Genomic DNA, 26,899 nt, shown 5'->3' on the forward strand with positions numbered 1-26,899 from the left:
CTAGCGACGACCGTTAATGGGCCGTTTTTCTTCACCGTCAACCGTGACCTTTTCGGGGCGAAAATTATTCCAACTAGCCGCGGAGGTACGGGGCGCGCGCGCGTTAAGCACATTAACGCAAAGTTGCGAGAAAAACAGGAAGGTGAAAGAGGCAGATAAAATCAGCAACAACAGCAATGCGTCAGACGTGAAAAGAAACACACAACAAAAACATATAATAAATTTATAATTCAAAACTTGAAAAGCCTCATCTTTGTTGCAGGGTTTACCGGATATTGCGAGGCCTGAGATGCACAATAGTCTGACGACAACCGGACTCAATAATCACATCATTGTGGCAACACTATTTTACTTTGATTGAAGACTTTTTTCTAACATGAACTTGTTATGTTCTGAAGTCTGTTCAGTTCTTCATGAAATTTCTTCTTGAGCAGAGTCTAGAGTTCTTCTACTTTTAGCTCTACAACCTTTCAAGAGGTCTTGGCCATTGGCTCATATATTAGTTATTTAACTTGAAATGAATGAATCGGATCGGAAATGGTCAGTAATGTACAGCAGCATCCCATCCCATTGATTACTTTGGTATTGAAATCAGACTGTCGGAGTGACAAGAGGGTTATGTGATTGGTGTCAGACTTGGATCATACTATAAGCAAACTAAACAGATGCTTGAGGCCCCAAACCCTCATGTTGCCTCGACTGAGATCGATCTTCATATAAGTAGCTGATTGGTCATGGGAGCCAGGGGTATCTTGAGGATCCAGAATATTGTGAAAGGAACCTCCATGAAAATGAGCACCTGGAAAGGAAACTCTTTACAGAATCTTTACAGATATTTCTTTCCATATCCATCATGAGTAGAAATGGGTTGCAGATAAGAAAAGGCTTAAAATTGTTTTAATAAAATAGACCAAGTTGCTAGTTGTTTCAGGCATTTGCATGGAATATTTCAGAATATATGTTGCTTAAAAGGAGTTCGAGACAAAAGATGGGAAGACGCTATCAAAAAGAGAAAGCAAACATGAAGCCATGTGGACACTTGTATATTGATCCGGTAAACCCTGCACTATAATCACGTGATCTTTGTTTTTTATTTTCCTTATTATCCGTGTACTAACAGGTAACAGCAAGTACAGCAAAAAAAACCCTCAAGAGAGTATCAAGCTCAAGCAAATCAACCACATCGATCGTACACTTTCGAACAAGGTTCAACCCGGTCCGTGATGACTAATTACAAATTATGTCGACCTCGGGTGCGCACACCGCCCGCCCGCAAAGAAAGAAAAAAGGGCGTGAAGGTGTCCACCGGCAGACAATTTGGGTGCTTTCGGTCCGGCAACGTTTTCCGTACAAAGCGGGGACCTTTGTGGTGTAGAAACTGAACCTTCGCTTTGCGCGAAAAAAACACACACACGCAGGATGAAAATGTTTCGCGAATAAAAAACGCAACAGAAAACCGTGGCCCATCGTGTCGATCTACCTGTCGAGAGCCGTTCGGACAAGTTGTAGTTGTCGAACCAGTACTTCCAGTTTCCGCATTGAGCGCGTTTTGTGCTTCTTTGCTCGGCTTCGCTACGTTCAGCACAGCCTTTTGTGTTGTGCGCCAGCCAGGAACAAGTTTGCAAAGAAAGTGGACAGACAGCCCCACAAGCTCGGGTTTTGTGCGGATTTATAAAAATGTACAAGCCTTCCTTCTTTTATTTTGTGCACCCTGTCAATAGCACCAACGAGTTGGAGTTCAATCAAACTAACTGAGCACCCGGATCACTTCCTTCCTTCCCATTGGACATTTAGACATTTCGAGAGTAAAAAAATAGGAAACACACGGACGTTCTTCGTTTTTCATCCCGGTATGGAAACTTGGACCAGGAGGTGGAAAGAAAGCAAACGTGAGTTGGCGCACTGCACCATCTTCGGTAGTCGCTACAGTCCGGACCGGGAAAAAAACTTTGCCAAACAAACGCTTTGCGGAAACTTACTCCAATAGCGAAAGAGAAAAGCAAACGTACAACAAACCCAAAAACATACCACCGTGGTGGTGGTGTGCAGAACTGCAAAGTAGAAAAAAAGGAAAGAAAAGCAAACAAATGGAAAAATGATACGGAATACGTAAAAGATTGTATTGAAAGTGAAACATCAACAACAACAAAAAGAGAAACGATACGAGTAAAAGTAATCGAAGTTTGGAAATGGTACGAGGAATCGCGAAGAGTGCTCGCATGGATGACAACCACACCGGGAACCCGTAGTCGACGGTCGTTCGGTCAAGCGGAATCGTTATGTGCTCGGTGCTGGAAACATGTTCAACCCATATAGACCATAAATGAATGAACCTCTGGCGCGCCTCTACAGCCCCTTTCCCAGGCTGCTTCTTGTAGCTACCCAGCTGACCGTAAAGCAATAATAGCGCAATCTTCTTCTGCTGGTTGCAAAAACAGAAGGAACAGTAGGAAAAACGTAAAACACACAAAACTTCCTTCAATTGGTAAACGCGTGTGTGTGTACATCATCGTGTGCAAAGTCGTTAACAGCTAAAACACCGTACAGAAAGTGTGACCTAAGGAGTGGTAAAAGAAAATCACATTCACCTGGTACCAGGTACCAGCCGCTACTAGCTGTAGCAGGAATAGTAGTAAAAGCGCAAAGGAAAACATGGAACTACTGTACTAAAACCCAGAAGTAGCGAACAAAGTAAGAGAAGAAGCAAGACAAAAAACCCTCTTTACAACACCTTATCTACCGCAGTGCCGTGTGTACATGTGATGTAGTATTGTTAAGCCCATTTTCCCACCCATTTCCCACAATGTGGCGGAGATGAACCTCCGGAGGGCGTAGGGAGGAGGAAAAAACCATTTCCAACTCAACAAAAGCTAGATTCCGACCTCCGTAACGAGGTGATGTGATGTCGCTTTTATTGGCACGCTCTTAATCGGACCGAGCGAACGAGAGGGAGAAAGAAAAAGACTATGAAACTATCTTCCTTAGAGGATGAACCTAGAGGGTGAATGGAACGGTGAGTCGCAAGCACAGTGTAATGGGTTAATTTTTATTTTATCATCTGTGAAAGAAGACAGCAAAATTAGGTAAATCCCGATTGGAGAGAATGCCTTTTCAAAGTGCCATGGTTTTTGGGCGTGGAAAAAATCCGGACCATTTTCATCTTCATTCCCTTTTTTGAGATGGATGTCAGGTGAGGGGAGTTGACTAGGAGCATGGAGGTTGGAGGGCGGGGTACGATAGTTAATTGTAAATTATTTTTTCCCTATCTCTAATACAACGTGCGCAGGTGATTTTATGTTGTACGAGTAAAGGGTTCGTCACTTGCGCCCGCACAAGTCTTTCGATTTTTTCTCTGAAATATATGATAAAGCTGGGACATTGTAGCATAATTGTGCTACCACTCCCAGCTGGGACAGTTTTCGCGACGTGCGAGATGAGATTTTGCACACTCGAACGGATCGGATTTGCGTTGCGATCGCTCGATCGAATTGAGGCCAACCGGAAAAAAATGGGTGCCGTGCACGGGCGCCATTAGGTGCGGTTTCTGCTTTGACACTGTCTCCGTTCGCCGGGAAAATGTGATTAGAAAACTAGAGCGACCGAAGTACCGCTCTTATATTGCCATCATTGCCGGAAGAAGAGTTTTTTCGCTCCAAACAAGTCGCAGATTGAATGTGATTTATGACACTTAGGGTACAGCCGGATATTACTCATTTTGGAATTTGGTTCAATTTCATCCGGGAGGGAAATCATTTCTATTATTCTCAGATATCGCAGAGAAATCTGTCGCCGAATTTCTTGTTCACACTTTCACGCTAAAATGTGCCCATGATCAATAGGCTGCGAAATCGGGCCCACAACAAAAAGCACATCGAGGGGGAATGGGACACATCGGGGAGGATTGAAATTGGCCGTCAATCGTCACCGTTGCACCCCAAAAGTGACAATTATTTGCGCTAAATAGCTTTCCCGCAGTGCTGTGGATGAACCCCACCGCTGTGCCTTTTTTGTGATGACGAGCATCAAAACTTTTTCTTGGCGACCTCGATTTCCGTTTGTGTGAGTGTATTTGCTTTAAAGAAAGAAGCTTCTCCGGTGGTGCGTTGTTAGCCATTTTTATTTTCGGAAGTGTAAGCAATCAAACACTAAACCAAACATGTGTTCTTTCAGCATGTGTTTTTTCTTTCGAGAAGATCGCTGTTCCCAGCAAACAAGCAAACATCTGCTTCTACTGTGTGCGAAAACCGAGAGCTTGTTTATTCGTTTGAAGAATCGTTTCTTTCCCGCTACAGTGAACCAAAGCTTCTAGTAACTGGCAAGTGCGCAAAATACGTTTTATTGCCCTTATTAGCACCTTCGCGTTTCCCTTGGTAGGCTTTTTATTTTATATTTTTCGGGCCGGGAGTTCATAATTCAAATACCGTTGCGATTTGCGTAGTTATAGGCCTTTTGTGTGGGATTCAAACTCCACCAAAAAAATAAAAGAACACGCACTCTCCAGTATGACAGGCAAAACAGGATTCAAGAAAAGAATTGAACTTCTTCACCCGTTCTGGCACATATAACAGTTACGACAGGCAAGATCTATGTCGATGATCGTTTTATTCTACGTTGCTTCTTCATCTCTTTTTTCCACACATTAATTTCCTCACGCTCGCTAATGATGGCGCAGTTGTGCGGTAATAAAAATGAACTCATCTGGTCTTATTCAAAACCCAGGGCAGAACCTTTGATGGACAGGCGGCAAAACACAACGGCAACAATAAGAAAATACCCTTTCTTACAGATGGATGGTTAGACAGAAAAAAAAGGTTCTATTCTTCTTTAATGAACTCGCCCCAAAGCTAGCGCATGTTCGACGCTTGCCAAAACTTCTCCAACTTCAGGGAACTGAGCCAAGGGTGTGGAAGCAAAACATCAGCAACAGCAGAAAATGATGGTGAAGCAACTTATGAATGATTTATAAACTTTCGTTCTTTCTTCGTCTTCGTCGGTTGAGTTGATTCGACTTAATTGGCAACAAACACACGGGTACGATGCGCTTAGCTAATCCACCCGTGGCCAGAAAAAGTTAAGCTGAACCGTTTGTAACCAGCAATGAGCCTGGGCGGTGTGTGTTTGCCGTGTGTTTTGCTAAGAACCACCCAAAGGCCCCGAACGGTTTGTTTAACGAAAACTTCTACTTACTGGGCGCTTCAAACATCGCGTGACGCGTGTTGATGTCATAAGGCGGTTGTTGTTGGATCCGCGATTTGTCGTGCTGACGAGCATGCAGCAACCGAACCAAAAAAAAAGAACACAATACATATGTACATTCACGCGGCTCGGGGCAACGAGCTTTTGCCTTGAAACGAAACGCTTTACGTACAATTACGCCATAAATCAAATCAGCGCACGATTCGGGGCTTGCCGATTCTATCAGCTGTGTGTGTGGGTGTGTGTGTATGTGTGGGTGAGGAAAAATGGAAATGCACGCGTTTACGCGTTTTTTTGCGTGTTAATATGTAACAACAAAAAAACTTACAGCAACATAAAAAAGCAACACAACAAACAACCATGCTAATAATCCGTATTGATTCCGAGTCCGTTTCCCGGTTCGATTCGCTGCCCGGTGTTACATAACTTGCGGGCCCAAATGAACACATGTTCTAGGCTTAAGGTAATTGATTTTTGTTGTACCTGCTGTAGCCCCGTTTTTCTCTCACTCTTTTGCTTCCGTACCACATTCCATTGACGAACATCCCCATCCCCGTTGGGCGAGCACATCGATCAAAACGATCAAGCGCCACAGCGACCAACCGAGGCCTGCGAGGGTGCTTAATTCTTGCACTCATCATTCTCATCTCTATCCACCCGGTCGTGCTGATGCCAACCAAAGTTCCGGGTTTCCGGGTTTTCTTTCCTCGCTTAATCGCTCGTTGAAGTCATTCGTACGGTCGCTCGCCGCCACAGAACGTCGCATTCCAGGGGCCGAAGGGGTTGTGGTGTTGGTCGAATTACGACCAACGGGGACCCCCTAACGGCTGACATCACGACGACGAGTCTCTTCATCATCATGGAAAGAAAAGGAAGATGAAAAGAATCGGGTTGCTGGCACAAGCTGAAAAGCAAACCAAGAAAAGAATGTGCCTGGGTGGAGGGATAGAGAAAGACAGCCCAGGGACAGGAAGAATTGTGTAAGATCAATTAAAGAGCAATCTAACGATTTACCCTTATTCAGAGGTTGGTTGACTCGTAATCGCAGTCACAAACACACACATACACACAAAGCTACATAAAAAGTAATGGTTTTTTTTCCTTCTTTTGATTCCTCTTCTCTCTTTTCCAAAGCAAAGGCCGCCAGTGGAGACAAAAGGGTGAACTCCCCAGGGACGCCCGATTTCCCTATCCGAAAAATCTCCCGCCGCCGCCGCCGCCGCCGTTGGCTTCCCTCTATGAGCTTGGAGAAAGCAAACGGCCGGTTTCGAAAATGGGCCGGGGGTTCATGCAATAATAGCAGCGGTTGGTGTCGATGGTGGACACAAAACTGGGTCTTTCTATGGGGGGGTGACTACGCTATACAACAAAACGCTTTACAGTTACGGACAAGCAAGACGGCACTGGCCACCAAGGGTCAGTCACTGTTGGAACCGGAAAAATGCCTGCTGGATCGGCTGAATGATCTTACCTTCTTGGCTAGAAGCTGCTTAAAATTCTTTGCCCGTTCACGAACGATGTCGGCTGTGAAAGCTTCCACCGCGCTGGAAAGCTTAAAATTCCGATCGCGACCACAGAATCCTAGTCACGGCACCAAGGAGAATGTCAAAGCAAATGGCGCTTGCGGGCACACGGGTTAGAAACGGTGGCTATGTGTGGTTGGATTTGTTTGTGATTGTGTGTTTAGTAGTAAGGTGGGAGTGGGCTGTTAACAGCTACACACAAACACAAAAACACACACGCTGTGCTGCTTTGCATGGGCTGTAAATTCTAACCTTCGTTCGCTTCTTGGCACGAATTACACACGACTTAAGGCACACAACTGGAACGCAGAACAGCAAAATAATAACAACTCGTGAAACAAATACAAAATATACAATCAACACAAACACGTACACACATACACACACCCACACAGGGCCAGAATTAAGCGACACGCGCAACAACTTCTTCAGCTGTGGGTGGGTGGGCAGTTGCACAATTCTTCAATGCAACACCTTGCCGTTGCTAAGGGAAGGAGGCTCAAAACCGGAATAGAGTGCACCACTAGTACCGTGCAGCAGACTAGTCCACACGATGCACTTGGCGCAACATACGACACCAAAATTCTGCACTATGCAAATATGCACCGCATAAACACACAACGGTGCGCACACACTGGCAAACAAGAAGTAAACACCCTCTTTCTCACTCTCTTTCTTAGACAAGAATCCCGCTATGGCAAGGCTGATGGCGGTTTCGCAATGCAATTCCGATGCACATTCACCGTAATTCTTGCACCACACTAACACACATACACATGCGGATACACTCTTTCACCCGTACCCGGGTATGCAGCACCGAATGCACTTTATGTTTTGAGGTTGATCCACCTCAACCACACACACACTTTCTGTTTGGCCAATTGCTTCACTCTTCTGCTAGAAGGCTGACACGGGGTTTGCTCTTTAAAACTGTTTTTCCCTTCACTTGTGAACTGCCAGCAGAAAAAAAAACCAACCCTCAACAGGGGATGAACTGCTGGTGAATTCTGCTCGAACGATCGCAACTACACGACACACTACCACGCTGGTCGACGTTCGTTGGGAGTCTGGTGTCTCGGGCTCGGTCATTGCTGACGGTTGGCGGTAACATATCTTGGGAACGGCCTCGATGGCCTGCCATTTTCCCTCCAAACTCTCCCAGGCCCGGGCAGAACCTGAATCGGAGTGAAACCTAACACCTTCTCTCTCTCTCTCTCTATCTCCTTCTCTGGCGTACGATTTGATCGTATGCATTTGAAGTTGCGCACAGTTGTTGCTGACCTTACACGATCGCTCTTTCTCAATAGCCCGTCTTCTCTCGCGCGCTCTTTCTTATTTCAAGCGACTGCCGAGGGCAGGAGAGCCCGTGTAGTATGCGTGATCGCATCTTAAGACATGTATTTATGACCCTCCCTTCGGTTGCTTCGGGTGCCGCTTTCGACGCTGACACATTCCACCGGAGAAGGAAGGAGAAACAGGTTTACGATGCTTTTGCTGCTCCCAGCTAGATATGGCTAGTTGGTCGTGCTGTCTCGGGCTTAAAATTGTGTAGCATTGCAACTTTAATGCTGCTTTGGCGCTGCTTAAGAGCAGCACTAACTTTTGAAAGCTTTTCAATTACAGAAAGATGATTCAACTAAGGAGATTTTGAGAATTGTTATCAATTTCGTTTCTTGTTAACTTGCGTATGAGGGCTTGTCATGTGACAAGAAATCGAAATCAATGATGGTACATATTTCATGATTATTTCATGATTATTACCCACAAGTCGCATCCCAAAATTTTGAGAAGTATTCAGCGTATTTTAATAATTTTTTAATGCTTTTATTTTTTGTTCAGTGACGGATCTTTCGGAAATTTTAGAAGGCTAATAACTTAGTTAAGTAATTTTAGTCTTTAACCTCAACTCCCAACCGGACCGTTCTCCCTTAGTGCGGACTGACTCGTCTCATAAGCTATAAGATGGCATGACCTAACTGGTCTTAAAGCTAATAAGAAGAAGTATGGCTAATAAAAGACTTAACCCTGATGACTTAAGGACTATTCAAAAATCGTTTCCCTCAATAATATTGCTCGAATCACTATTAGTAGCTCGCTACACTGTGTACATCTCGCTTTCTCGAGCTGTTTCTAAAAGCTCCCACGAAAGCTCTCTCTAAGATTCGCAACAAGCAATGAACCCCTCACACTTCACGCAGTTGTTCAACCGAATTCATCCAACCCGACACACGGTGGGACTTATGCAAGCGGACAAACACCTCTTACCTCTCTCCCCACCGTCAAAGATTTGCCTATTTCACAAAACTCAAACGATCGCGCGTGTTTGCATGCCGAAACCAGGTGGAAAGAGAACCGAACCGAAGCTTTTAACGTTTCAAACCGTGCAAGACGCTACGAAGGCCTTTGGAAAGGTGCGCCCCAATCAGTTCCGAGACGCAACGCAACGCTTGCACTTGTGTCCGTCTGTCCTATCCTTGGCCCTGTGCACTAGACACCTGCCAAGTGAAACGGTGTGGAAGTTGTTTCTGTTCACTTTGCAAACATGTTCCGATTGTCATCCACCGTGGTAAGTTTGAAGGAAATGATCCAAGTTTTTGCATAGGAAATGTGTGTATGTGTGACCGTGTGAGTGTGTTTGTGGTTGTGTTAAACTCGTTCATTTTTTTGTGTCTTTAGTTGCTAGTGCTAGTGGCAGTACTGACGGGAGATTTCTGCCATGCTGCTCGCCGTGATGTGAGAGTTCGGGCCGTGCAGCCTCAGATCGTGGTTGTGGAAGAGTACGAGGAAAAGCTGACAACGCTTCCACCTCCACCGAAACCGTATGCGTTCACGTACTCTGCCGGACGTGCACCAGGACACGTCGACCGTACCCACAGTGAGGTATCCGATGGGAGTGGCGTTGTGCGCGGTTCTTTCTCGTACATCGATCCACGCAATCAAGTCCGCACCGTCGAGTATACGGCCGATTCTAGTGGATTCTATCCAGTGCTGAGCCATCTGCCAAAAACACCCCAACAGACGGAAGCTGTCGCACTGGCGCAACAGAAACATTACGCCCTGTACAACAAAATTGCGCAAGAGCATGCCGACGCACACAGCGGATTGACGGTGGTACGGTCACTAACCGGTTACCGCTTTTTAGGCATCGGCTCGTAAACTACATCCTTTCCCTTTCGATGTGCCGTTTTTTTTTACAGGAACCAAAGCTGCCCAAGGACACGGTTGCGGTGGCGAAAGCAAAAGATCGCCATTTTACACTGTACGAGAAGATTGCCCAAGAGCATGCACGAATCGGAGCGGAACAGGAAGCGCAACGGTTGGCCTTTGAAGCTACCTCGGTGAAATATGAGGAGTGATCAGGGTGCGCGCCACACACTGGAAGCTATTCTGTGCCAGTGACATTCTTGCCGTGGCGTTTTACGCCGAAACGATAAATAAAATGCAAATGTAAATGTGATGATTCATCAATAAATCGATCAACTGTAAACAATCGATCAAAGGCGGCTTCGAGCACAGAATCTATGTAGGAAATGATGGAACTAGTTTTGAAAGAGGTGCGCCACAGCAACGCCACGATGATGTCAGCTGAATTGTTTGCTAAAAAATGACGTAAACAACACAATTAGAAATATTATTTTATAGGAACTCTGATTGAAGACCTGATCTGAAGGACTTCTTCGTGGCCTACTTAGGGTTGAGCAGTCTGGCTCACATGGCCAGTTCTCCAATCCTTTTGCGGGAAACTCGGTCTAGGGCTGTATCAAATCTCCGACAGGTTCACTCCATTTGATACAGCCAATGGGTCGCTGACGAGAGCTTCCCTGGTGGGGCATGAGTCCGGGGCATCCTCATCACGGGCCCCAGCCATCGTATCCTTTCCGCTTTCCGTCAGGATGTCTGCACCACCAAACAGCTCAGCTAGCTGGGTGGTTCATTCTTTCTTCGCCACACACCCTGCTCGCACACACCACCAAAAATAGTTCTTAGTATCCACCGTTCAAAAATGGCGCCCTCTGTCAGTATAGTCCATGACCCGTACCCGTAGAGGACCGATCGTGTCAGTGTTCCCTATTTCGTATGTCATTGGAGTCCTCTGGATCGAAGGAGTCTGTCGAGCCTATAATGGACACGATTTCCACGAACAATGCGTGTTCAAATATCGCAGCCGACATTATTGTCGGAAGTTATGATCGTAACAAGGCAGTAGAACTCCTCTACCATCTCGAGATCGTCGCCTTCAATTCATACTCTGCTTTCTAGTCGGGCTGTATCACGGTCAGAGCATCCATTATTTTGCACATATTTCGTCTTTGACGACGCGTTTCAATGGGGTTTACGCCTCGCATACTGCCGCTGATGTCCTTCCGTCTGGCCCTGAATGTCAAAACCCGCGCTTCCAACAATAATTCCGACAGCATGCTCGATACGCTCACCTTGCACCCCGTTTATAGTGGCCGTCGACAGCCGTACCATCTGCCCAGGGAATCCCTGCTACTGCGTCGTGTTCCATAGTTCGGGGATCTGAAGGTCGTCTCTTATAAATTGTCAAAACAAAGTGTACTTAAAAAGACATTTGGATCACCATTGACGACGTGTTAATGTGAGATCATACCATGTACAATGGGTTCCAGACGGTACCCAGAGGTTAGCATTCAGGAAGCGATGTTTAGTTCTATCGTAACCATTCGTAATGTTGTTTCGATTCCTGCTACTTCTCACGGTAAATCCATCTCTTTACTAACAAGTCAAAAGGGGGTTTCGTACAGTTCTCCGTTGTATTGCTTTCCTTCCATACAGTTTTTAAACGTGTCCTGCGGACAGAATGAATATCCCAACTATCCGGAGGATGAGCCGCCCAAAAATTATCCGGAAGCGTATCCCATTCCAAATTACGATACCAACCCTGCACCTAACCCAGAACAGCCCGCCGTACAACCACATTATCCGGACTACAGCTATGTAGAAACGGTGGAAACTACTACGATCCCTACCACCACTACCACTACCAGGCGGATTGCAAGATCGAGAAGACCTCAAGTGTTTCCACCGACACCAACGGCTCGTCAAACTAGGCCAAATCAAGCGAACAGAGTAGTGCGTTACTATTTCCTGGACGATCAAGGATATGTAGTTCGTTCGGCAGTTAGACGTCGCTATCGAACAGGATCACTGCAGATGAATGGGCTACCTCCGTATTATCGCAATATCCTATCAGGTGCGCGCTCGATAAGAGCAAACGGAGGAGGAGGCCAAACAAGACCGCAACGTGTTGACTACTGGTGGAACTGGTGGAACTGATATCCCTTGCTTTACATGATTACATGATATACATGAAATAAATGATGTTTCTCCCACTAAAAGCTGTACAAGAGTTTATTCGAATGTCCCGGATGTCTCCAAAGCTCATAGCCCAGTGATCGTTTGTGAATGCAACAACACACATGATACCGTGTCCTCTTTATTAACCCATTAGGAAGTTGAGCAACGCTGAAGTTGCGCATACATTGCACGCGTTACTGCTGCCGGTCGCCGACGGCGCATTGATGCCCGTCCCGTACCACGTCTGAAAGACGTTACCGGTTCCCCGTACGTTCGCCGAAGGCATGTCATAATACGTAACAGTGTCCGCATATTCGTCAGGATCACTGTAATCATCGTAGGCATAACCGTCCTCCTCGTAATTGTACTGCGGATCTGTTTCGTAGTAGTAATCTAACTCACGGTTTCCATTACCGCCGGATGGACTGCCGGCCGGTACTGCAACGCCCCTCCTATTCCTAACGGTGGCCGTCTCCTCGACACGCACCACAACACGCGGACGGGTTTGGGACGAACCGGTGATCGAGTCGGGATACATACGGTTAAGCATGGTGGCAAGCCCGGTTAGGTAGTTCCCATTGCCACCGTTTGTGGGTTGGGTCGCGATGGCATTCGCGTATGGTGGCATATTGTACCAGCGACATGCCATACCCGTGTCCCGGTACAGGTTAATGATGGGTATAAATGCATCTCCTTCCAATGTGACCTGGGCAGAAGGTGAGTTGTGGGTGGGAATTAATAGTATTTTTTTAACATGACTTTGACACACCGTCCATACATTACCAGCAATACTAGCAGCACGGTAACAGGCACAGAAAACATGCTCCTCACTACGCTGAACAAACAGCTATAAATTGGACAACACGGTGGCAAGAAGAGATCGTATCTACTAGAACGCTCAACGGATTTGTTAATCTGTTTAAAGTCAAATCAATCCAATTCGGCTAGTGAGCATTATCAAATTAGACCTCCATTAACCTTCAACGGTGTGAAAGAGGACTGTGCTTAAAAATCCCCACCGTTTAGCCGTTCTATCTTATGTTTTGTCACGCTTAATTACTTAAACTATATTTTTAATCTCAGCAAGACTCGGCACACTACGCGAGTGGGTGATTTAATGCAAGTTAATCGAATTTCCGTCTACGAAAAATAGAATAAAGTTTCATACATATAAAAATTTGGATATAATCCAAGCGAAACGCACTTTGCCTGTGTAATCGTTTTATAATAGACCTACTTAAGCTGTACTAATCAGCGTGACCTAACCTTTAAAAAGGCACAACAACCAATGGAACAAATTTTGTTTCGTGTTATTCATTCGAAATGGACAAGATATGGAGAGTTTACTTAGCATGTTTGCTAATGTCAGTTACATTCGGTTCTCATTCCGTGATGGCTGATACCGACGAGTACGAGTACTACTACGAGGAAGGTAAGATTTAGTATTCCATCCTCGACTATTATTATCTTCTTTACTTCTTTCCTTACTCGTGTAGTAAATAAAACTTCCATGACGGAAAACGTTTCTTCAACACCAGACGAGCAGACGACTGTGACTATAGTGCCTATAGCGTTGGAAGAGCAAGTTGTTACGGAGGCATCTACCGTGTCGATGGATTTGGATGGAAACACCGAAAATCCAAACATTACCATGATTTCCGCTGTAACTTCTCAGAACGGCACTGCGATGCAAACGGACTGGTCTACTACTACTGCAGTTGAGGGTGAAAACGTAAACCTTTCGAATGATGTGCGTCGAAATGATGTTAAACCGACGCGATTAAATGGAACTCGTCCAACAAAATTCACCAACATTATTTACAAGACTACCAGAAAGCGTGAGTGCATTCAAGCTACTCATCCCGATCAGTAAGATATTAATAGATTGATTTTTGTGTTGTTTGTTAGCAAAATCCAACAACCCTCCACCAGCTATAGTGCTGAACATCTACACCGGCATGTATGGGATGGATTCACGTGTAAAAAATCGAGCCAGCGGGAACGTTGGTGGGCGCAACAATTACTGGCCCCGGGCACAATCTCCACTCCAGGGTTGGTACGGGATGTACAACTGGATGCCGAAACAATCGTTCACACCAGTACAGCAACGTCCCATCTATCGTGGACGTGGACAGCAAGCTGAATACGATAACACGTACAATGGCTTTAACTATCAGAAGGCAACAAAACCGCGGCGAAACAATCAGCAAAATCGTGGCACTGAGCTGGACCAGCAAGCAAGCATGGCGGTGTTCAATTTCCTGCTGCAAGCACTCGGCCAGCGATCCGGATCTTCCCCACGTATGCAAACGCAAGGTCAGCAAGGATCGCGCAGAAAAACGTGAGGAGTGGTGGGCGATTCGAAGGAAGCAATAAACGATTTACGGCATTACTTCATTGTTGCTGGATGTCGATGCAAATGCTACATAGACCCTTTTTGGTTAGTTTTGATAGTAAGAGCCTCGTCGAGAGGACGGGGTGCTCCGGTGATGATGAGACAAAGGCGTGTGACCCCCCTCTAACAGCCCTTTCCATTCGAATGATAGGTACCCCAACATCCATTTCGCCTAAGGGCTTCTAAAGGGATTGATCCGCCGCTTTTGGTCTAACATTTCTTGCTTACTTTACTTAGTTTTCCCATAACTGGATAGTCAGGTCTGCTTGCGGAGGGATTGTCCGGATATCCTCTAGGTCTGTCCTGCAAGTGAGCGTTCTCCGGTTATCTGTGAGCTCTCTCATTGACAACATGTCTCTTCTCACTATAGTGAGCGGACTCTTCACACAAGATCTAGACGCAAGAGCCCTCGTTTTGCATCATCAGCGAAGAATATTGTACAATATTATTGGGTTTAAAATACTTTCAATGTTTCCCATAATTACTGAGTGTTATACAATACATGTAATATTATAATTTGTAATTAAAACGAATAAAACGCAAACGGGCACTCGATGCAAAAGGTAGTTCTCAACCTACTACCTTAAACACACCGTACAGCTGACAGCTGGCGCCTAACACACCGCAGCAGCGAAAGCGAGACAGCTAGCAGTGGTAGTAGGAAAAAGAAGAACCCTTCTCAACAGATCCGCTGCTCTACTACGGCCGTGTGTGTTTTGTCGTCTGTTGTCCGTTGGTTAAAGCACGCAGTTGGTTCACAGTGAAACGAAGCATGGCGGCACGATTGATAAAGAAAATTGTAAGGAAAACCCATGTGACTGTACTGTAGTCGAGTGTGAAACAATCCCACTATCCTTCATACCGGTGGGGGTGGGGGAGGAGGAAGTTTTATTCCCGCTGGTTCATGCCGGTCGCCTTCGTGGTGTGGAAAACCTTCCCACCCACCCACCAACCCGCGCGTGTGGAAAACACAGTGTGTGTGCAGTGCCCTTACCCCGCTCCCCCGGGGGCAGTCGAAGAAAAGAGTTGCGCAAAGAATCCCCAACACAACCCTTCCTGCCTATGTACAATGACAAAACGAGATGTTCCGGCGGGCAAATCCGGAATTTAACACCCATTTTTCTCACTACCCACACAAATCTTGTCCTACTTGGCTTTTGTTTTTAGTTGGATGGCGAATATGGAACGCTGCTGGCAAAATTTTCCGCCCAACTGAAGGACAATTGGGTCAAGATTTACATAACCTCCTCCTCCTCCTTCACTGCATCATCCACGGCAAACACTAAGCGCAACGAACCGATTGTTCAAGTAAATAATCTTATGCCACTGCTTTTACTACTACTGGGAAGGGTGATGGGTTGGGGAAACACGTACACGCACCTTCCTTACCTTTGCTTTTTCATCCCCGGGTCGAATATTTCCGACCCGTTTTTTATTCAGAAGGATCAGACTCAGAATTCGGGAACTCTTTATCCAGTGAAATGTGAGGGCCCACTAGAATAGTGTGCTATTAGTAGTGGTTGTAGTGATAGTGGTAGTGATAATCAGTCCAACTAAGCCATCTTAAAAGCATTTTTATCCGCCTCGAGCCACCTCACCCGCGTTACGTAACGGAGAACTTCTTAAACGTTGACAATTTTCTTATGTTTTGTCTTTTTTTTTCCTTCTCGTTTCATTTGATCCGTTCGCTCTGTTGGCCAGACGGTCGCTCCGTTCGGTGCCCGTACGTTTGCATCCGGCTCGCGCAAAGTGACACTGATTCCGGGTGATGGTATTGGACCCGAAATTTCTGCCGCCGTGCAGAAGATCTTCTCCGTCGCGAATGTACCGATCGAGTGGGAAACGGTCGACGTTACACCGGTGCGGGTAAGTAATTGGGTCAGCGTACAAGTATCTTATCAAGTGAGCGTGGTCATTAATGTTTTTTTTTCTTTCTCTTTCTTTCTATCTTTGCTCCACGACACCAGAATCCAGATGGCAAGTTTGGCATTCCGCAGGGTGCTATCGATTCGGTGAACCGTAACAAGGTTGGCCTGAAGGGTCCACTGATGACACCGGTCGGTAAGGGACATCGGTCGCTTAACCTGGCCCTCCGCAAAGAGTTCAATCTGTACGCGAACGTGCGTCCGTGTCGCAGTCTCGAAGGTTACAAGACGCTGTACGACAACGTGGACGTGGTGACGATTCGCGAGAACACCGAGGGCGAGTACTCGGGCATTGAGCACGAAATCGTGGACGGTGTGGTGCAGAGTATTAAGCTCATCACGGAGGAAGCCTCGAACCGTGTGGCCGAGTACGCGTTCAAGTATGCCAAAGATAATAACCGCAAGAAGGTGACGGTAGTACACAAGGCTAACATTATGCGTATGTCGGACGGTTTGTTCCTGCGCTGTTGCCGTGATATGGCCCAGAAGTATCCGGAGATTAAGTTCGAGGAGCGATATCTCGATACGGTCTGTCTGAACATGGTCCAGGACCCGAGGAAGTACGATGTGCTGGTAATGCCCAACCTGTATGGTGACATTCTGTCCGATATGTGTGCTGGGCTGGTCGGTGGACTCGGTCTTACACCGTCCGGAAATATGGGTCTGAACGGTGCACTATTTGAGTCTGTGCACGGTACCGCACCGGACATTGCCGGTAAGGATCTGGCCAATCCCACTGCCCTGCTTCTGTCGGCGGTAATGATGCTGCGACATATGGAGTTGAACCAGCACGCGGACAAGATCCAGAACGCGTGCTTCGAGACGATTAAGGAAGCGAAATGGTTAACCGGTGATCTGGGCGGTAAGGCCAAATGCTCCGAGTACACCAACGCCATCTGTGACCGAATTAAGTAAGAGGGGTTGGACCGGAAGCGTGGATGGGGGCATTTCGGTACGTGCAGGACAACGGCGACAAAATAACCTCCCCATCCCACAAATATCCTACCAAGGACCCTTCAAACGCCATAAGAATGCAACCGAGAGAGAAGGAGTGAGAGAAAGAGCGAGAATAGTGGCTGTTTCTAGTGAATTACTAAGCAAAAGGACAGAAAGAGAGTGCGAGAAGGAAAACAGAGAGCAGTAACTAGCGAACTATTTATTTGTAATTTTAAAATGCAAAACAAAATCCTACAAACATTCACTAGCCGACGCAAACATGGACACACAGACCAGAGCGCCATCGGTCCCCCGACGCACAGCGTGTACGTGTCTTTCCGTATAACGGCATTGGCTTCTTCAGATGGGAACCAGTATTAGGATGCGTAACAAAAAACAGTAAAAAACCACCACCACGTCCAAAGACCGACAAAGTATCGAAGCATAGAAACGACATCCGAGCCCGCCTCAAAACTGGACAAAGCAGGAAACAACCAACCAACGTGCGCGCCATGTCACACCAAACCACCACGCTTGCTTAGTTTCCTTTTTTCCGTTATGCGCCTACTACAGACAATAATAAGCATATGCACATGTGTGTTTGTGGGGGAAAAGATACTAAAGAGCGGGATACTGCGTCGTATGTGTGTATGAGTGAAGTTGGAGCGAGTTGAAGTATTTTTCTGTTCCTGTTTTGTTTTACCTCCCTGTTAATTAGTCACTTATGGTAGATGATATGGATTGTGTAATGGCGGCGACACCGATCCCTTCCCGCACGCCGCCTCCCACAACAACTGCGAACGAATTGAATGCTATGAGGTGTCCTCCTTCAGAAAGGAACTGCTAGAACGCCATGTTAGTTAAAAAGAAAATTCAAACGAAAGGAAAGACAGAGAGCAGCAAACACACGCGCGCCACACTGTCGGACGGGATGTGAATGTACGTTCTGAGAAAAAAAAACATCGATTTCATCAAAAATGGAAATAAAATTGTTTCAGAATTAGTTGATTCAAACAAACAATCTCTAGTTAACCTAATCGTGACTGGAAGAAAATAGCTTAACTAGCTGAGCAACTGTTACTTTATCCGATTTTGTAGTTTTTCCTTTATTATCCGGTAGCGTGTTTATATAGTTGGTTCTAAATAATCATATATATATTTTTATGTGTTTGTGTTTCGGGGAAGGGGACAAAGGGGTAGTGTGTATATATTTGCTTTCGATTCATATTAAAATGCGTCCGTTTGAAGAAGAAGAACAGTTAAGCAGGCACACGCTCAATTTGGCCCAAGACTGATCCCTTCATAACACCTAATAATCGAACAATTTATCATGGTAAAAGTTCGCGATTTTTTTTCTTTTCCTCTTAATTGATCACCTGAAGCGGGAATAATAAAATGATGCTTAAAAACTTTAGTATCAAAAGAAACTTATACACTTACAAAAAACACCAAACATATGGAACTTTAGTGGGGTGCAGGAACTTAGTCTTAACTACTACTACGTAGTAGCTTCCACAACTCAGAAGGTTGCATTCGCACAACTACCAAATTAAGTTCACAGTGCTCCAAACGCAAATCCGGACATCGAAAAAGGGCGATTTTCTACGTCCTCAGGACTCAGAATTCTTTACTTGAAAGCAAATGTCCCTGTCTCAGTAACATGTAGTTACCGCATTGTACTACTGCGGAAACCTTTCCTTTTCGTTAGCTCAGCCCATGGTGGTGACTGTCAACTGTTATTTGATTATCTTGACACACGGCTCACAGCACTATCCGCCCTGATAATTGATGTTGCGGAGTATATCTTGCAGGGATCGGTGATATGACCGATTTGATGGGTATCCCATCAATATAGAGGCCACAACTGAATAGTGATCTTGCTTGACTGAAAGGTTTCTGAACTTACGTTTAGAGCACTGTAATTCCACTAGCATACCGGTGCGAAAGCTAGACTCAATCTGTCCGAATGGAACCTTTGACTTGCTGTAGTAGAGATGGTTAAAGTTCTGTAAATATGCGCTTGTTAACATTTTAGCTTTCTAAATTAACTTTCCTGGCCAATCATTATAAATCATTTAATCAAAAATCATTTATAAAAAGAAAGCGCTGATCGTCATGCTTGCACTCAAACAACCCGCGCACACACCACCATCAGCTTCCCTCTTCCAGGAAAGTGTTTTTTTAAACAGTTTTTTTCCTTAAGTGTGTGTTAGCAAAAAACTTTTATGTATAAAATAGATTTTTGGTTTCAAATATTATTATGCGAATGAGATTTGTCCTGCTTCCCGTTTTTTTTTTCTTCTCCTGCTGTGCTCCTGCTGCATCGCTACACTCTACATTGCTGCTACGCTCGATTATTAATTATGTACGCGGGTCGCGCTCTCTACCTTAAAGTTATACTTCTGGTTTGATTTAGCGTTTTTTTTTTCTTTTCGTGTCTTCTAGAACTATCCCTGGATTGTTTATTAATGTTTTCTTATAATCATTAAACTACGCCAAACGGAACTCATCAAGGGGGAGTAGAGAGCGAACTATTAAAGAAATGTTTGACGCGCACGCGAGAAGGATTTGTCTTTTTGTTTAAACTTTGTGCTACCTTCAGCTTGGGATGTATGTGGTGTGTAAGCTTTTAGGGGGAGAGTTAAAAGGGAAGCACCAAACCAACACTAAGGGGGAGGCACCAGCGCCACTATCCGGGGACAGAAAATATTGAAGAGGAAATACAGCAAAAGGACCGAAATAAATCCATTTTTCCGACTAGACTACCTTGTAAAATGAATACCAGAGAGTTCACAGACAGTTTATCCTTGACGTTTACCTAAAGACCAGAGGCAGCAAACACTGCTCCTACACAATATGCAAATATACGAGAAACACTATGCGAAAAATTATGCTCAATTCACTTCTCTAACTTCCCCGGTACACATACTGCTAAGAACTGCCGGCTAATATATAGGGCGCATCAGTACGGGTGTAAGTTGCTAAGTTCTTTTCGTTTCCAAGGTAAGCTTAAATGTGTTGCGTTCTTACACGTGTTCTGACTGTTTCATTTGGTTTAAATTGCGCCATTCGAGATTATCACACACACAGACACACTCTTTGCACTATTCTAGGGAAGGAAAAAAATCAGTCGTTCCGGTGATAGGAAGATAGGGGGACGATGTTGGACGATACGAAGCGAAAAGGAGGAGAAGGAATTATTATTTCGAGTGCCGATAATTTTGTTGTTCACAAGTCCCTTTTTTATCCCTTTTCGATAAGGGAATTTTCGTTTTCACTTTTTTCAGTCATGTTTAAGCCTAAAAGTTAGTTTCTCCTGAGTATACGGGTAATCAATTCACTTACACTGGGATCACTAGCACGTATGTCCGCGTGTTTGTGTGTGTGTGTGTATAGACGAATGAAAGAGAGACAAAAACGACACACAAACGCGCACACGTACTGCTGCCGGGACCAAGGCAAAGAAAAAGGATCATTTGTAGTAGAGTAAATAGGTTTTCGTTGGAGGAGAAAACGTGTAAAACTTGCGATTGGCGAATTTACCCACAGCAAAAAAAAAAAAACTATCCTTGACCGATCCGGATATTCCGTTTGACAGAAAGACCTCATGTCGTTGTTGTTCGTTTCATGTGCTGTTCGATAAAGAAGCTGATTAGCTGATCATTTCGCGATACTTAAGCTTGTGTTTCGAGAGCATCTCCGTCACGGTGACGAGCTTCTTGAGCGCATTGTTCGTCTTGCTCATGGCCTGCAGCTCCGGTAGATACGACACACAGATGTGGTGCAGTGTGGCGAGTTCACGGCCTGGAAGGTGTTACCGAATATAGTAGTAGAAGTAGTAATATCATTTCCGCGTGGACAGAAATGTACTTACCTGCATCAGAACTGGAAAGCGTGGATGAATTGTTTGGCTCCTGCATACAGCCAGGCGGTGGATTAGGATCCGTCACAGAGGACAACTGATCGAGAAAAACGATCATCCGTTCCTTATTCTTTAAGATAAACGGATTAACCACTTCCATATACGGTTCCTGCAGCATGAAAAGAATGAAAATCCGAAAATATTCTAGTAAAAAAAAATTCCCGCAATAGACACACCACTCGTTCTCACCTTGCCACCGAATTCAACCAGATTGGCCAAATTTTGTAAACATTTCGCAACCATGATCAGTGACCTGGTCGCCATTTGGTGTGGCGTTTCATTGACTAGACCGAATTGACGAGGATTGAGCAGGGCGGGACAGAGCAGCCGCAGAAAGATGAACCCGGACACGACGCGGGTCCGCACCAGACGCTCGTTCGGTGACGGCCACTTGGCCACGACCGACTTCTGCAGACAGTTGCAGATGTAGCGCACCGTCCGCGGGCACGCATCAGGTGAGGTGAAGATCGATTGCGTCACCTGATCGAGAATCATCAGCAAAAACTCCGCATTCGAGCACGCATCATCGTTGACGTCCATCTTGGTTGGATTCAGTTCGGCTGATTGTTTGCTATCGAGTATTCGCTGTACCGTATCGGATACGGCTGATTGTAGAAATAGCGTGCATTCGGCACGCATGTACAGATCCATCAGGGTCGTTGCAAGCGATGCTCCACGGAACAGGGTGGAGGTTTCGTTTTCGCGGGCCACTTCCGCCTGACAAAGGATTCGTAGCAGCTCCGTTTCACGCTTCTCGTGCCGGAACACTTTGAGCAGTGAGGTGGCAAGTGGGATACGATCATTGTGACATATCTCGGACAGTGCCCGTACGGCGTTCAGTTCCGATTCGACGAGCAGCTGCTGCAGTGGACTGTATTCTTCGCACGGCATTACGAGATCGTCCAGATAGCGAATGCGCAACCGGATCGAACCCCATTCGCCCATCGGCGTCATGCCGTTGAGCGGGAACCATTCTTCCGTTTCCTGCCCATTCTTCAGACTGCACAGATCGACCGTCAGTTCGGCTACTTCGGAATCTTTGCCACGCTTGCCACGACTTAGTACGGTTATCGTTACCGTAACTACATCCGGTGGAACATCGCTGTAAAGGGAATAAGAGAACATGTAATGTCCAACATCCAGGAAAACAATAAAATACAGAGTGTCCTATACTTACTCCAGTACGAATTCCTCTTCCCATACCGGATCCGGTGCTGTCTTGACACGCGTTTTGCCCACCTTCACCTGGTTGAGCGAGACGACACAGTACGGATGCGGTACCAGCTTGAACGGCAACCGATGCGCTTCCAGTATCTGCAGATTCAGACAGCGCAGTTCACGCAGCCGCGGTACCTTGGATTGCGCTTTGCTGAGCTGCGACACGCAGTGTGACTTCAGTGCCGATATCCACTCGACGTAGCACTCCTGATTGTTGGCACAGAGATAGGTGATGGTAGCGAGACACGGAAGCGCCCGTTCAACTATCTGGAAGCAGTGTTGCCGCTCCCAGAACGATTCATGGCACTGTAAAGGAGGTAAAAAGGAGCAAAACGAATCACTCAAGGTGCTTTCTTAAGGACACCCGGCGCTACACCTTACCTGATACAAATAAGCACACGAAAGATCGATCAAACCCTTCGGTTTCGTTTTCTTCGGACTGTCGTAGAAGCAGAGATGCGTTTCCGAACCTTCAACAAGCAGCGCAAAGAACAGTTGCTTCCACTTGGCCGTCTTATCCGACTTTTTCAGCAGATAGCCATGATGCTTGATGCCCTTCGTCTTTTTCAGCATATTTTGATCGCGACACTCACGCAACGTCGCGTAAATCTTTTCCGCAGCGCTGGCCAAATTCGTTGGCGGATGGTACTCCGGCTGGCTGCCATTAATGACCGGATGCATCAGCGTATGTCCCTCGACGATTTGCTCCTTCCGGTACCGATTGATAACCGCATCAAGACACTCGAACGTACGTCCACCCATCAGATACCGGACACCCTTCTTCTCGATCCGGAACCGCTGAATCTGATTGTTGATGTGAAAGAAGAGCGAATAATCGCCCGGCGAATTATCGCTCGGACGCACCAGAAAGCTTCCCGGACCGGCCTTTACCAACATATCGACCGCTTCGTTTTTGGTGCAGGTCGGATGGAACCAGGGAAACACCGTGTTCGGATCGATCGCTGGATCGAGATCCTCTACCAACTCACGGAAGATCATACCCTGTTCACCGGTGCGATGTGCCGTCACCCACAACCATCCATCGCCCATATCGTTGTGTACGAAGAAAATATCACCCTTCTGAAACGTTAGCTCATCCGTGTCGGGCATCTTGGTGTACGGTAGGATCGCCACGACACGCTTCTTATCGTTGACCGGTTCCGGTGGTGGTACGGGTTGTACGAGCCGTTCGCGCTTTAGCAAATCGCTACACGACGTGTAATAGCCGACCAGATCACTGAGCGAGAAAAATTGCCTTCCACCGATGTAAAAGTCACCGCATACGGCCGTAATGCGGAAATGGTTGATACCAGTGCGACCAAGGTAGCTCAACACGTACGAGCCCGGTTTGCGGTCACTCTCACGAACTGTTTGTGTGTGTTTATGTAGGACGAAAGAAATTATTAGCGATCACGTAAAACTTGCCAGCCTCCTGAGACCGAACTTACCGAGATAACTGCCCAGTTTGGTGGTTGATTTCAGCCGCTGCTCGGCACTGTATCGATCGAGACGCCCATGGTACCATTCACTCTCCGGGGGTGCAGTAATGGCCGGACGGTCGAATGCACCTGTCGGACAAACGGAACACACACACACGAAGATAAAACATGCATTGTATGGAAAATGCGAACAAAATATCCGCACAAAAAAGGAAAGTTTTGCTGTGAACTAGCGTTGAGCTTGATGAATCTTTTGTGTGATCGATTCACTTTCAGAAGCGAATATTAAAATTCAGTTAAACGATTAAGAGACAACAGGGACAGGGGGGCATGGAGTACAACGAATCGTTCGAAATTCATGAACTTTTCGAGATTCACGACTCTTTGGAATAGAGATTGTGAGATTCTAGAGACTCATTCAGCTGAAAGATTAATTTTGATGAATCTGAACCAGATTCACCCAACACCAATGTGCAGCATATGCATACCGTTCAACGTTGCGGGTCCATCGAACTCATCCTGATCGAGTTCCTGAGCGATATCGGCCAGATCAATGCCACCGCCGTCCTCCGAGCCGGTGGACGGTGAACCGAGCTTATCACGATGAAAACCACCACCGAGCGCACCACCGCTGCTACTTAATCGCATCATGTCACCCATTGCTTTTCGTTGTGCGTTGAATTCAATGTTGTTTACTCCCCGTCTCGCTTTCTCTCTCTCTCTCTCTCTCTCTCTCTTCTCTTTTCCTCTGCAATCACTTTTCAACACACCACCCCCAAATATGTACGCGCAAACGGGTGCTTTTTTCACACACGGTTTCCTTTGTTTGCACCGCGCCTCAGCAAGCGCAACGGAACGCAGCAGCTAGTGCATTACACTGGTGCAACACAGCGATGAATTTGCAACCGCACTCTACTGCAGCTGGAAAAAAGTGGGAAAGAAAAAAGATAAAGAAGCTGCTGCCAAGAAACACAGTCCATCATCGACAGGGGATTTGGAAAGGCGACTCTCTCCTCCGTGGGCAATACATAGCGCACCGCACAGAGAAAACACGACCTTCCCGTTCCACTGTCGGTGGTCGGTGGGGGAGGGGGATTGGGAAGTTGATTTGTTTTTCCTGCACACCTGCCGTATAACGATGAAATACTTCTGCATCCGCCACGCACTGATAATTGTGAGAAAAAAAAAAAACTTTTTTGATAATTTTCCCACAATCACTCCAGATCACTTCCGTCCGAAACAGGACGACACCGTTTTTGTCCCAGTGACAGCCCACGTACACGTATCGGACTGCAGCGGGCGTTTGCCTATAACATCGGCCTGCTTCGCTGTCAAACTTCCTGTCAGCGTCCGTTATCAAAGCAGTTCACTTGATTTCAATACTACTCTGTATGGTATGCTACTGAAAAATCACTTATTTCAAGCCACGGACAGTCCGACGCCGATCCGATTGTCCGGGAAACGACGGACCAATATTTTGATAGCAACGCCTGCTGTCGTCCGATACGTGTACATGTTGACTGTGGCATACACACACACACCACCCGAAACAACATACTACTACGGCATGCTTTCTATGCACACATTGCATGCGTAAAACGGTGTTTGATGCGGTGACACGAGTTTCACATCCGTGGAAAGCACACTTTCACAATTTCGGTCACTTTTTCACGCGATTAAAACACGATTTTTCCTCCCCGTGTGTGCACTGCTTCGATAGCTGGCTGCGATGATTAATCCTCCGTCTGAGAAGAGATGGACCCCACCAGAGGCAAAAAAAACCTCTTCTCGCGAGAGAAAATGTCCTTCGTTCTCTTGCTTTCTCGATTGTTTACACACGCGTTGATGGTGGTGGATTGGTTACTATACGAAATGATCAATTTGCAAAGGACGAACCTTTTGGAGCTAGATTTTAAAATTAAAAATATTTTTGCACAATTTGCACCTTATTATGCTCTGATGCAGAAAAATAATCTATTGTTTGCCGTGTCATATTGGAAAAAATTGTATTCAAATTAGAATACCGTCCGATTTTCACTGATCTTTCGGACTGCACTGAAGCAGAAACAAATCCGTGCTCAATTGTCAACACAGCTAATTTATTACACTCAAAATAACGCTACTAAACTAATTGTATTGTTATGTACAGGACACAAAGTGCATTTTCAAACTAGATTTTACGTAACCTAAAATAACAAACCCCAACGACCCGTGGGAATCTGCGCATAGAGCGAAGCAACTTACAAAAGAAAGTCTAGCCTTTGTACCGTGTATTGTTCCGTACATCTCTTACATGCTGAAAGATTCGCCACACCCGCACGTGCCTTTAATGTTGGGATTGTTAAATACAAATTCCGACGAGAGTTCCGATTCAACGTAATCCATTTCTGTGCCTAAAACGAAAAAAAGGAACAATGATGCAATAGTAATTGTTTAAGGTCACAACACACTACATCTACCTAAGAGAGATAATTGTGCCTTCTTGTCGATAAGCACTTTCACACCGTCCTGTATGACTTCCTCATCCATTTTATCTGTAAATAAATAAGAATTACTTTAAAATTCTAACGAAAAAAAATCGCTTCTCTTCTCGCGGGAATGAAATGTCATGTGGGACGGTGTAGCAGAGCATGCATGATGACTATCAGCAATGTGGTTTGTTTTGGTTTTATGTAATCAGCAACCAAAATGCGGTCGTGTTGCTGCTTCAACACGCAGCACACAAAACACTTTACGAACCTTTCGTCGTTGCATAGTCCAGTGTGTAGGACAATCCGTTGCATCCCCGTTGCCGTACACCAACCTTGAGACCAATCTGTAGATATGGAAAAGAGCACAAAATCAGTCCACACTGCGCACTACCACCGGAGGGCGATGCTTTATTTGTACTGCTTACAAATTCGTTTTTGCCTTCTAACAGCTGTTTTATCCTGTTTACTGCTGCCGGAGTCTGTTGTATTGATACAAAAGTAGAAGGAAAACATAGAAATTCTTTTCTGTTGTCGGTTCCAGCCAATGCCAGCGTA

At 45.8% G+C, this 26,899-nt stretch overlaps 7 protein-coding genes across 8 annotated transcripts in view; 4 read left to right on the forward strand and 3 right to left on the reverse strand.

Moving 5' to 3' along the window:
- The window catches only part of LOC126559409 (iron-sulfur cluster assembly 1 homolog, mitochondrial), a 347,746-nt gene that overhangs the window by 320,631 nt on the left and 216 nt on the right, over nucleotides 1–26,899 (reverse strand). The window contains exons 2-5 of the mRNA XM_050215562.1: nucleotides 26,770–26,823; nucleotides 26,613–26,688; nucleotides 26,333–26,407; nucleotides 26,141–26,266 (exon numbers count right to left, since the gene is read on the reverse strand). Coding sequence (XP_050071519.1) covers nucleotides 26,163–26,266; nucleotides 26,333–26,407; nucleotides 26,613–26,688; nucleotides 26,770–26,823 — 309 coding nt within the window. The 3' untranslated portion in view covers nucleotides 26,141–26,162. The remainder of the gene's footprint in view (nucleotides 1–26,140; nucleotides 26,267–26,332; nucleotides 26,408–26,612; nucleotides 26,689–26,769; nucleotides 26,824–26,899) is intronic.
- Nucleotides 9,262–10,083, forward strand: LOC126560061 (larval cuticle protein A3A). Its single transcript, XM_050216223.1, has 3 exons — nucleotides 9,262–9,285; nucleotides 9,396–9,830; nucleotides 9,917–10,083. The coding sequence occupies exons 1-3, from the start codon at nucleotides 9,262–9,264 to the stop codon at nucleotides 10,073–10,075; spliced, it is 618 nt and encodes a 205-aa protein (XP_050072180.1). The 3' UTR covers nucleotides 10,076–10,083.
- LOC126560062 (uncharacterized) lies at nucleotides 11,410–12,017 on the forward strand. Its single transcript, XM_050216224.1, has 2 exons — nucleotides 11,410–11,439; nucleotides 11,517–12,017. The coding sequence occupies exons 1-2, from the start codon at nucleotides 11,410–11,412 to the stop codon at nucleotides 12,015–12,017; spliced, it is 531 nt and encodes a 176-aa protein (XP_050072181.1).
- Nucleotides 12,180–12,860, reverse strand: LOC126560063 (uncharacterized). Its single transcript, XM_050216225.1, has 2 exons — nucleotides 12,822–12,860; nucleotides 12,180–12,744 (listed from the first exon to the last, which is right to left on the reverse strand). The coding sequence occupies exons 1-2, from the start codon at nucleotides 12,858–12,860 to the stop codon at nucleotides 12,181–12,183; spliced, it is 603 nt and encodes a 200-aa protein (XP_050072182.1). The 3' UTR covers nucleotide 12,180.
- LOC126560064 (uncharacterized) lies at nucleotides 13,362–14,383 on the forward strand. The gene is made up of 3 exons (XM_050216226.1): nucleotides 13,362–13,470; nucleotides 13,535–13,876; nucleotides 13,947–14,383. Exons 1-3 carry the CDS (start codon nucleotides 13,362–13,364, stop codon nucleotides 14,381–14,383), a joined length of 888 nt encoding a protein of 295 aa, XP_050072183.1.
- On the forward strand, nucleotides 15,111–17,280 carry LOC126558427 (probable isocitrate dehydrogenase [NAD] subunit alpha, mitochondrial). Of its 2 annotated transcripts, XM_050214443.1 has the most exons (4): nucleotides 15,121–15,232; nucleotides 15,601–15,741; nucleotides 16,135–16,299; nucleotides 16,401–17,280. In XM_050214443.1, the coding sequence occupies exons 1-4, from the start codon at nucleotides 15,206–15,208 to the stop codon at nucleotides 17,271–17,273; spliced, it is 1,206 nt and encodes a 401-aa protein (XP_050070400.1). In that variant the 5' UTR covers nucleotides 15,121–15,205; the 3' UTR covers nucleotides 17,274–17,280. The 2 variants fall into 2 exon arrangements, with proteins under 2 accessions (XP_050070399.1, XP_050070400.1); XM_050214442.1 differs by lacking the exon at nucleotides 15,601–15,741 and having other exon boundaries at nucleotides 15,111–15,232.
- On the reverse strand, nucleotides 20,943–24,568 carry LOC126556967 (ras GTPase-activating protein 1). Its single transcript, XM_050212549.1, has 7 exons — nucleotides 24,362–24,568; nucleotides 23,883–24,002; nucleotides 22,816–23,801; nucleotides 22,394–22,740; nucleotides 21,406–22,318; nucleotides 21,169–21,325; nucleotides 20,943–21,098 (listed from the first exon to the last, which is right to left on the reverse strand). The coding sequence occupies exons 1-7, from the start codon at nucleotides 24,531–24,533 to the stop codon at nucleotides 20,947–20,949; spliced, it is 2,847 nt and encodes a 948-aa protein (XP_050068506.1). The 5' UTR covers nucleotides 24,534–24,568; the 3' UTR covers nucleotides 20,943–20,946.

This window comes from Anopheles maculipalpis, chromosome 2RL, assembly GCF_943734695.1.
Source record: "Anopheles maculipalpis chromosome 2RL, idAnoMacuDA_375_x, whole genome shotgun sequence".
Lineage (NCBI taxonomy): Eukaryota > Metazoa > Arthropoda > Insecta > Diptera > Culicidae > Anopheles > Anopheles maculipalpis.

What these genes read in the sequence shown, in the direction of transcription:
- LOC126560063 (XM_050216225.1), bottom strand. Translation starts at nt 12,860, where the DNA reads ATGTTTTCTGTGCCTGTTACCGTGCTGCTAGTATTGCTG. An exon ending in CCGTGCTGCTAGTATTGCTG is followed by an intron (nt 12,745 to 12,821) that starts GTAATGTATGGA and finishes CCTTCTGCCCAG; the next exon opens with GTCACATTGGAAGGAGATGC.
- LOC126558427 (XM_050214443.1), top strand. Translation starts at nt 15,206, where the DNA reads ATGGCGGCACGATTGATAAAGAAAATT. An exon ending in GCAACGAACCGATTGTTCAA is followed by an intron (nt 15,742 to 16,134) that starts GTAAATAATCTT and finishes TCTGTTGGCCAG; the next exon opens with ACGGTCGCTCCGTTCGGTGC. An exon ending in TCGACGTTACACCGGTGCGG is followed by an intron (nt 16,300 to 16,400) that starts GTAAGTAATTGG and finishes CCACGACACCAG; the next exon opens with AATCCAGATGGCAAGTTTGG.
- LOC126560064 (XM_050216226.1), top strand. Translation starts at nt 13,362, where the DNA reads ATGGACAAGATATGGAGAGTTTACTTAGCATGTTTGCTAATGTCAGTT. An exon ending in CGAGTACTACTACGAGGAAG is followed by an intron (nt 13,471 to 13,534) that starts GTAAGATTTAGT and finishes TTACTCGTGTAG; the next exon opens with TAAATAAAACTTCCATGACG. An exon ending in TTACAAGACTACCAGAAAGC is followed by an intron (nt 13,877 to 13,946) that starts GTGAGTGCATTC and finishes GTTGTTTGTTAG; the next exon opens with CAAAATCCAACAACCCTCCA.
- LOC126556967 (XM_050212549.1), bottom strand. Translation starts at nt 24,533, where the DNA reads ATGGGTGACATGATGCGATTAAGTAGCAGCGGTGGTGCGCTCGGTGGT. An exon ending in GAAGAGGAATTCGTACTGGA is followed by an intron (nt 22,319 to 22,393) that starts GTAAGTATAGGA and finishes TTCCCTTTACAG; the next exon opens with CGATGTTCCACCGGATGTAG. An exon ending in GCTTTCCAGTTCTGATGCAG is followed by an intron (nt 21,099 to 21,168) that starts GTAAGTACATTT and finishes AACACCTTCCAG; the next exon opens with GCCGTGAACTCGCCACACTG.
- LOC126560061 (XM_050216223.1), top strand. Translation starts at nt 9,262, where the DNA reads ATGTTCCGATTGTCATCCACCGTG. An exon ending in TCCGATTGTCATCCACCGTG is followed by an intron (nt 9,286 to 9,395) that starts GTAAGTTTGAAG and finishes TTGTGTCTTTAG; the next exon opens with TTGCTAGTGCTAGTGGCAGT. An exon ending in CACACAGCGGATTGACGGTG is followed by an intron (nt 9,831 to 9,916) that starts GTACGGTCACTA and finishes TTTTTTTTACAG; the next exon opens with GAACCAAAGCTGCCCAAGGA.
- LOC126560062 (XM_050216224.1), top strand. Translation starts at nt 11,410, where the DNA reads ATGTTGTTTCGATTCCTGCTACTTCTCACG. An exon ending in GATTCCTGCTACTTCTCACG is followed by an intron (nt 11,440 to 11,516) that starts GTAAATCCATCT and finishes CCTTCCATACAG; the next exon opens with TTTTTAAACGTGTCCTGCGG.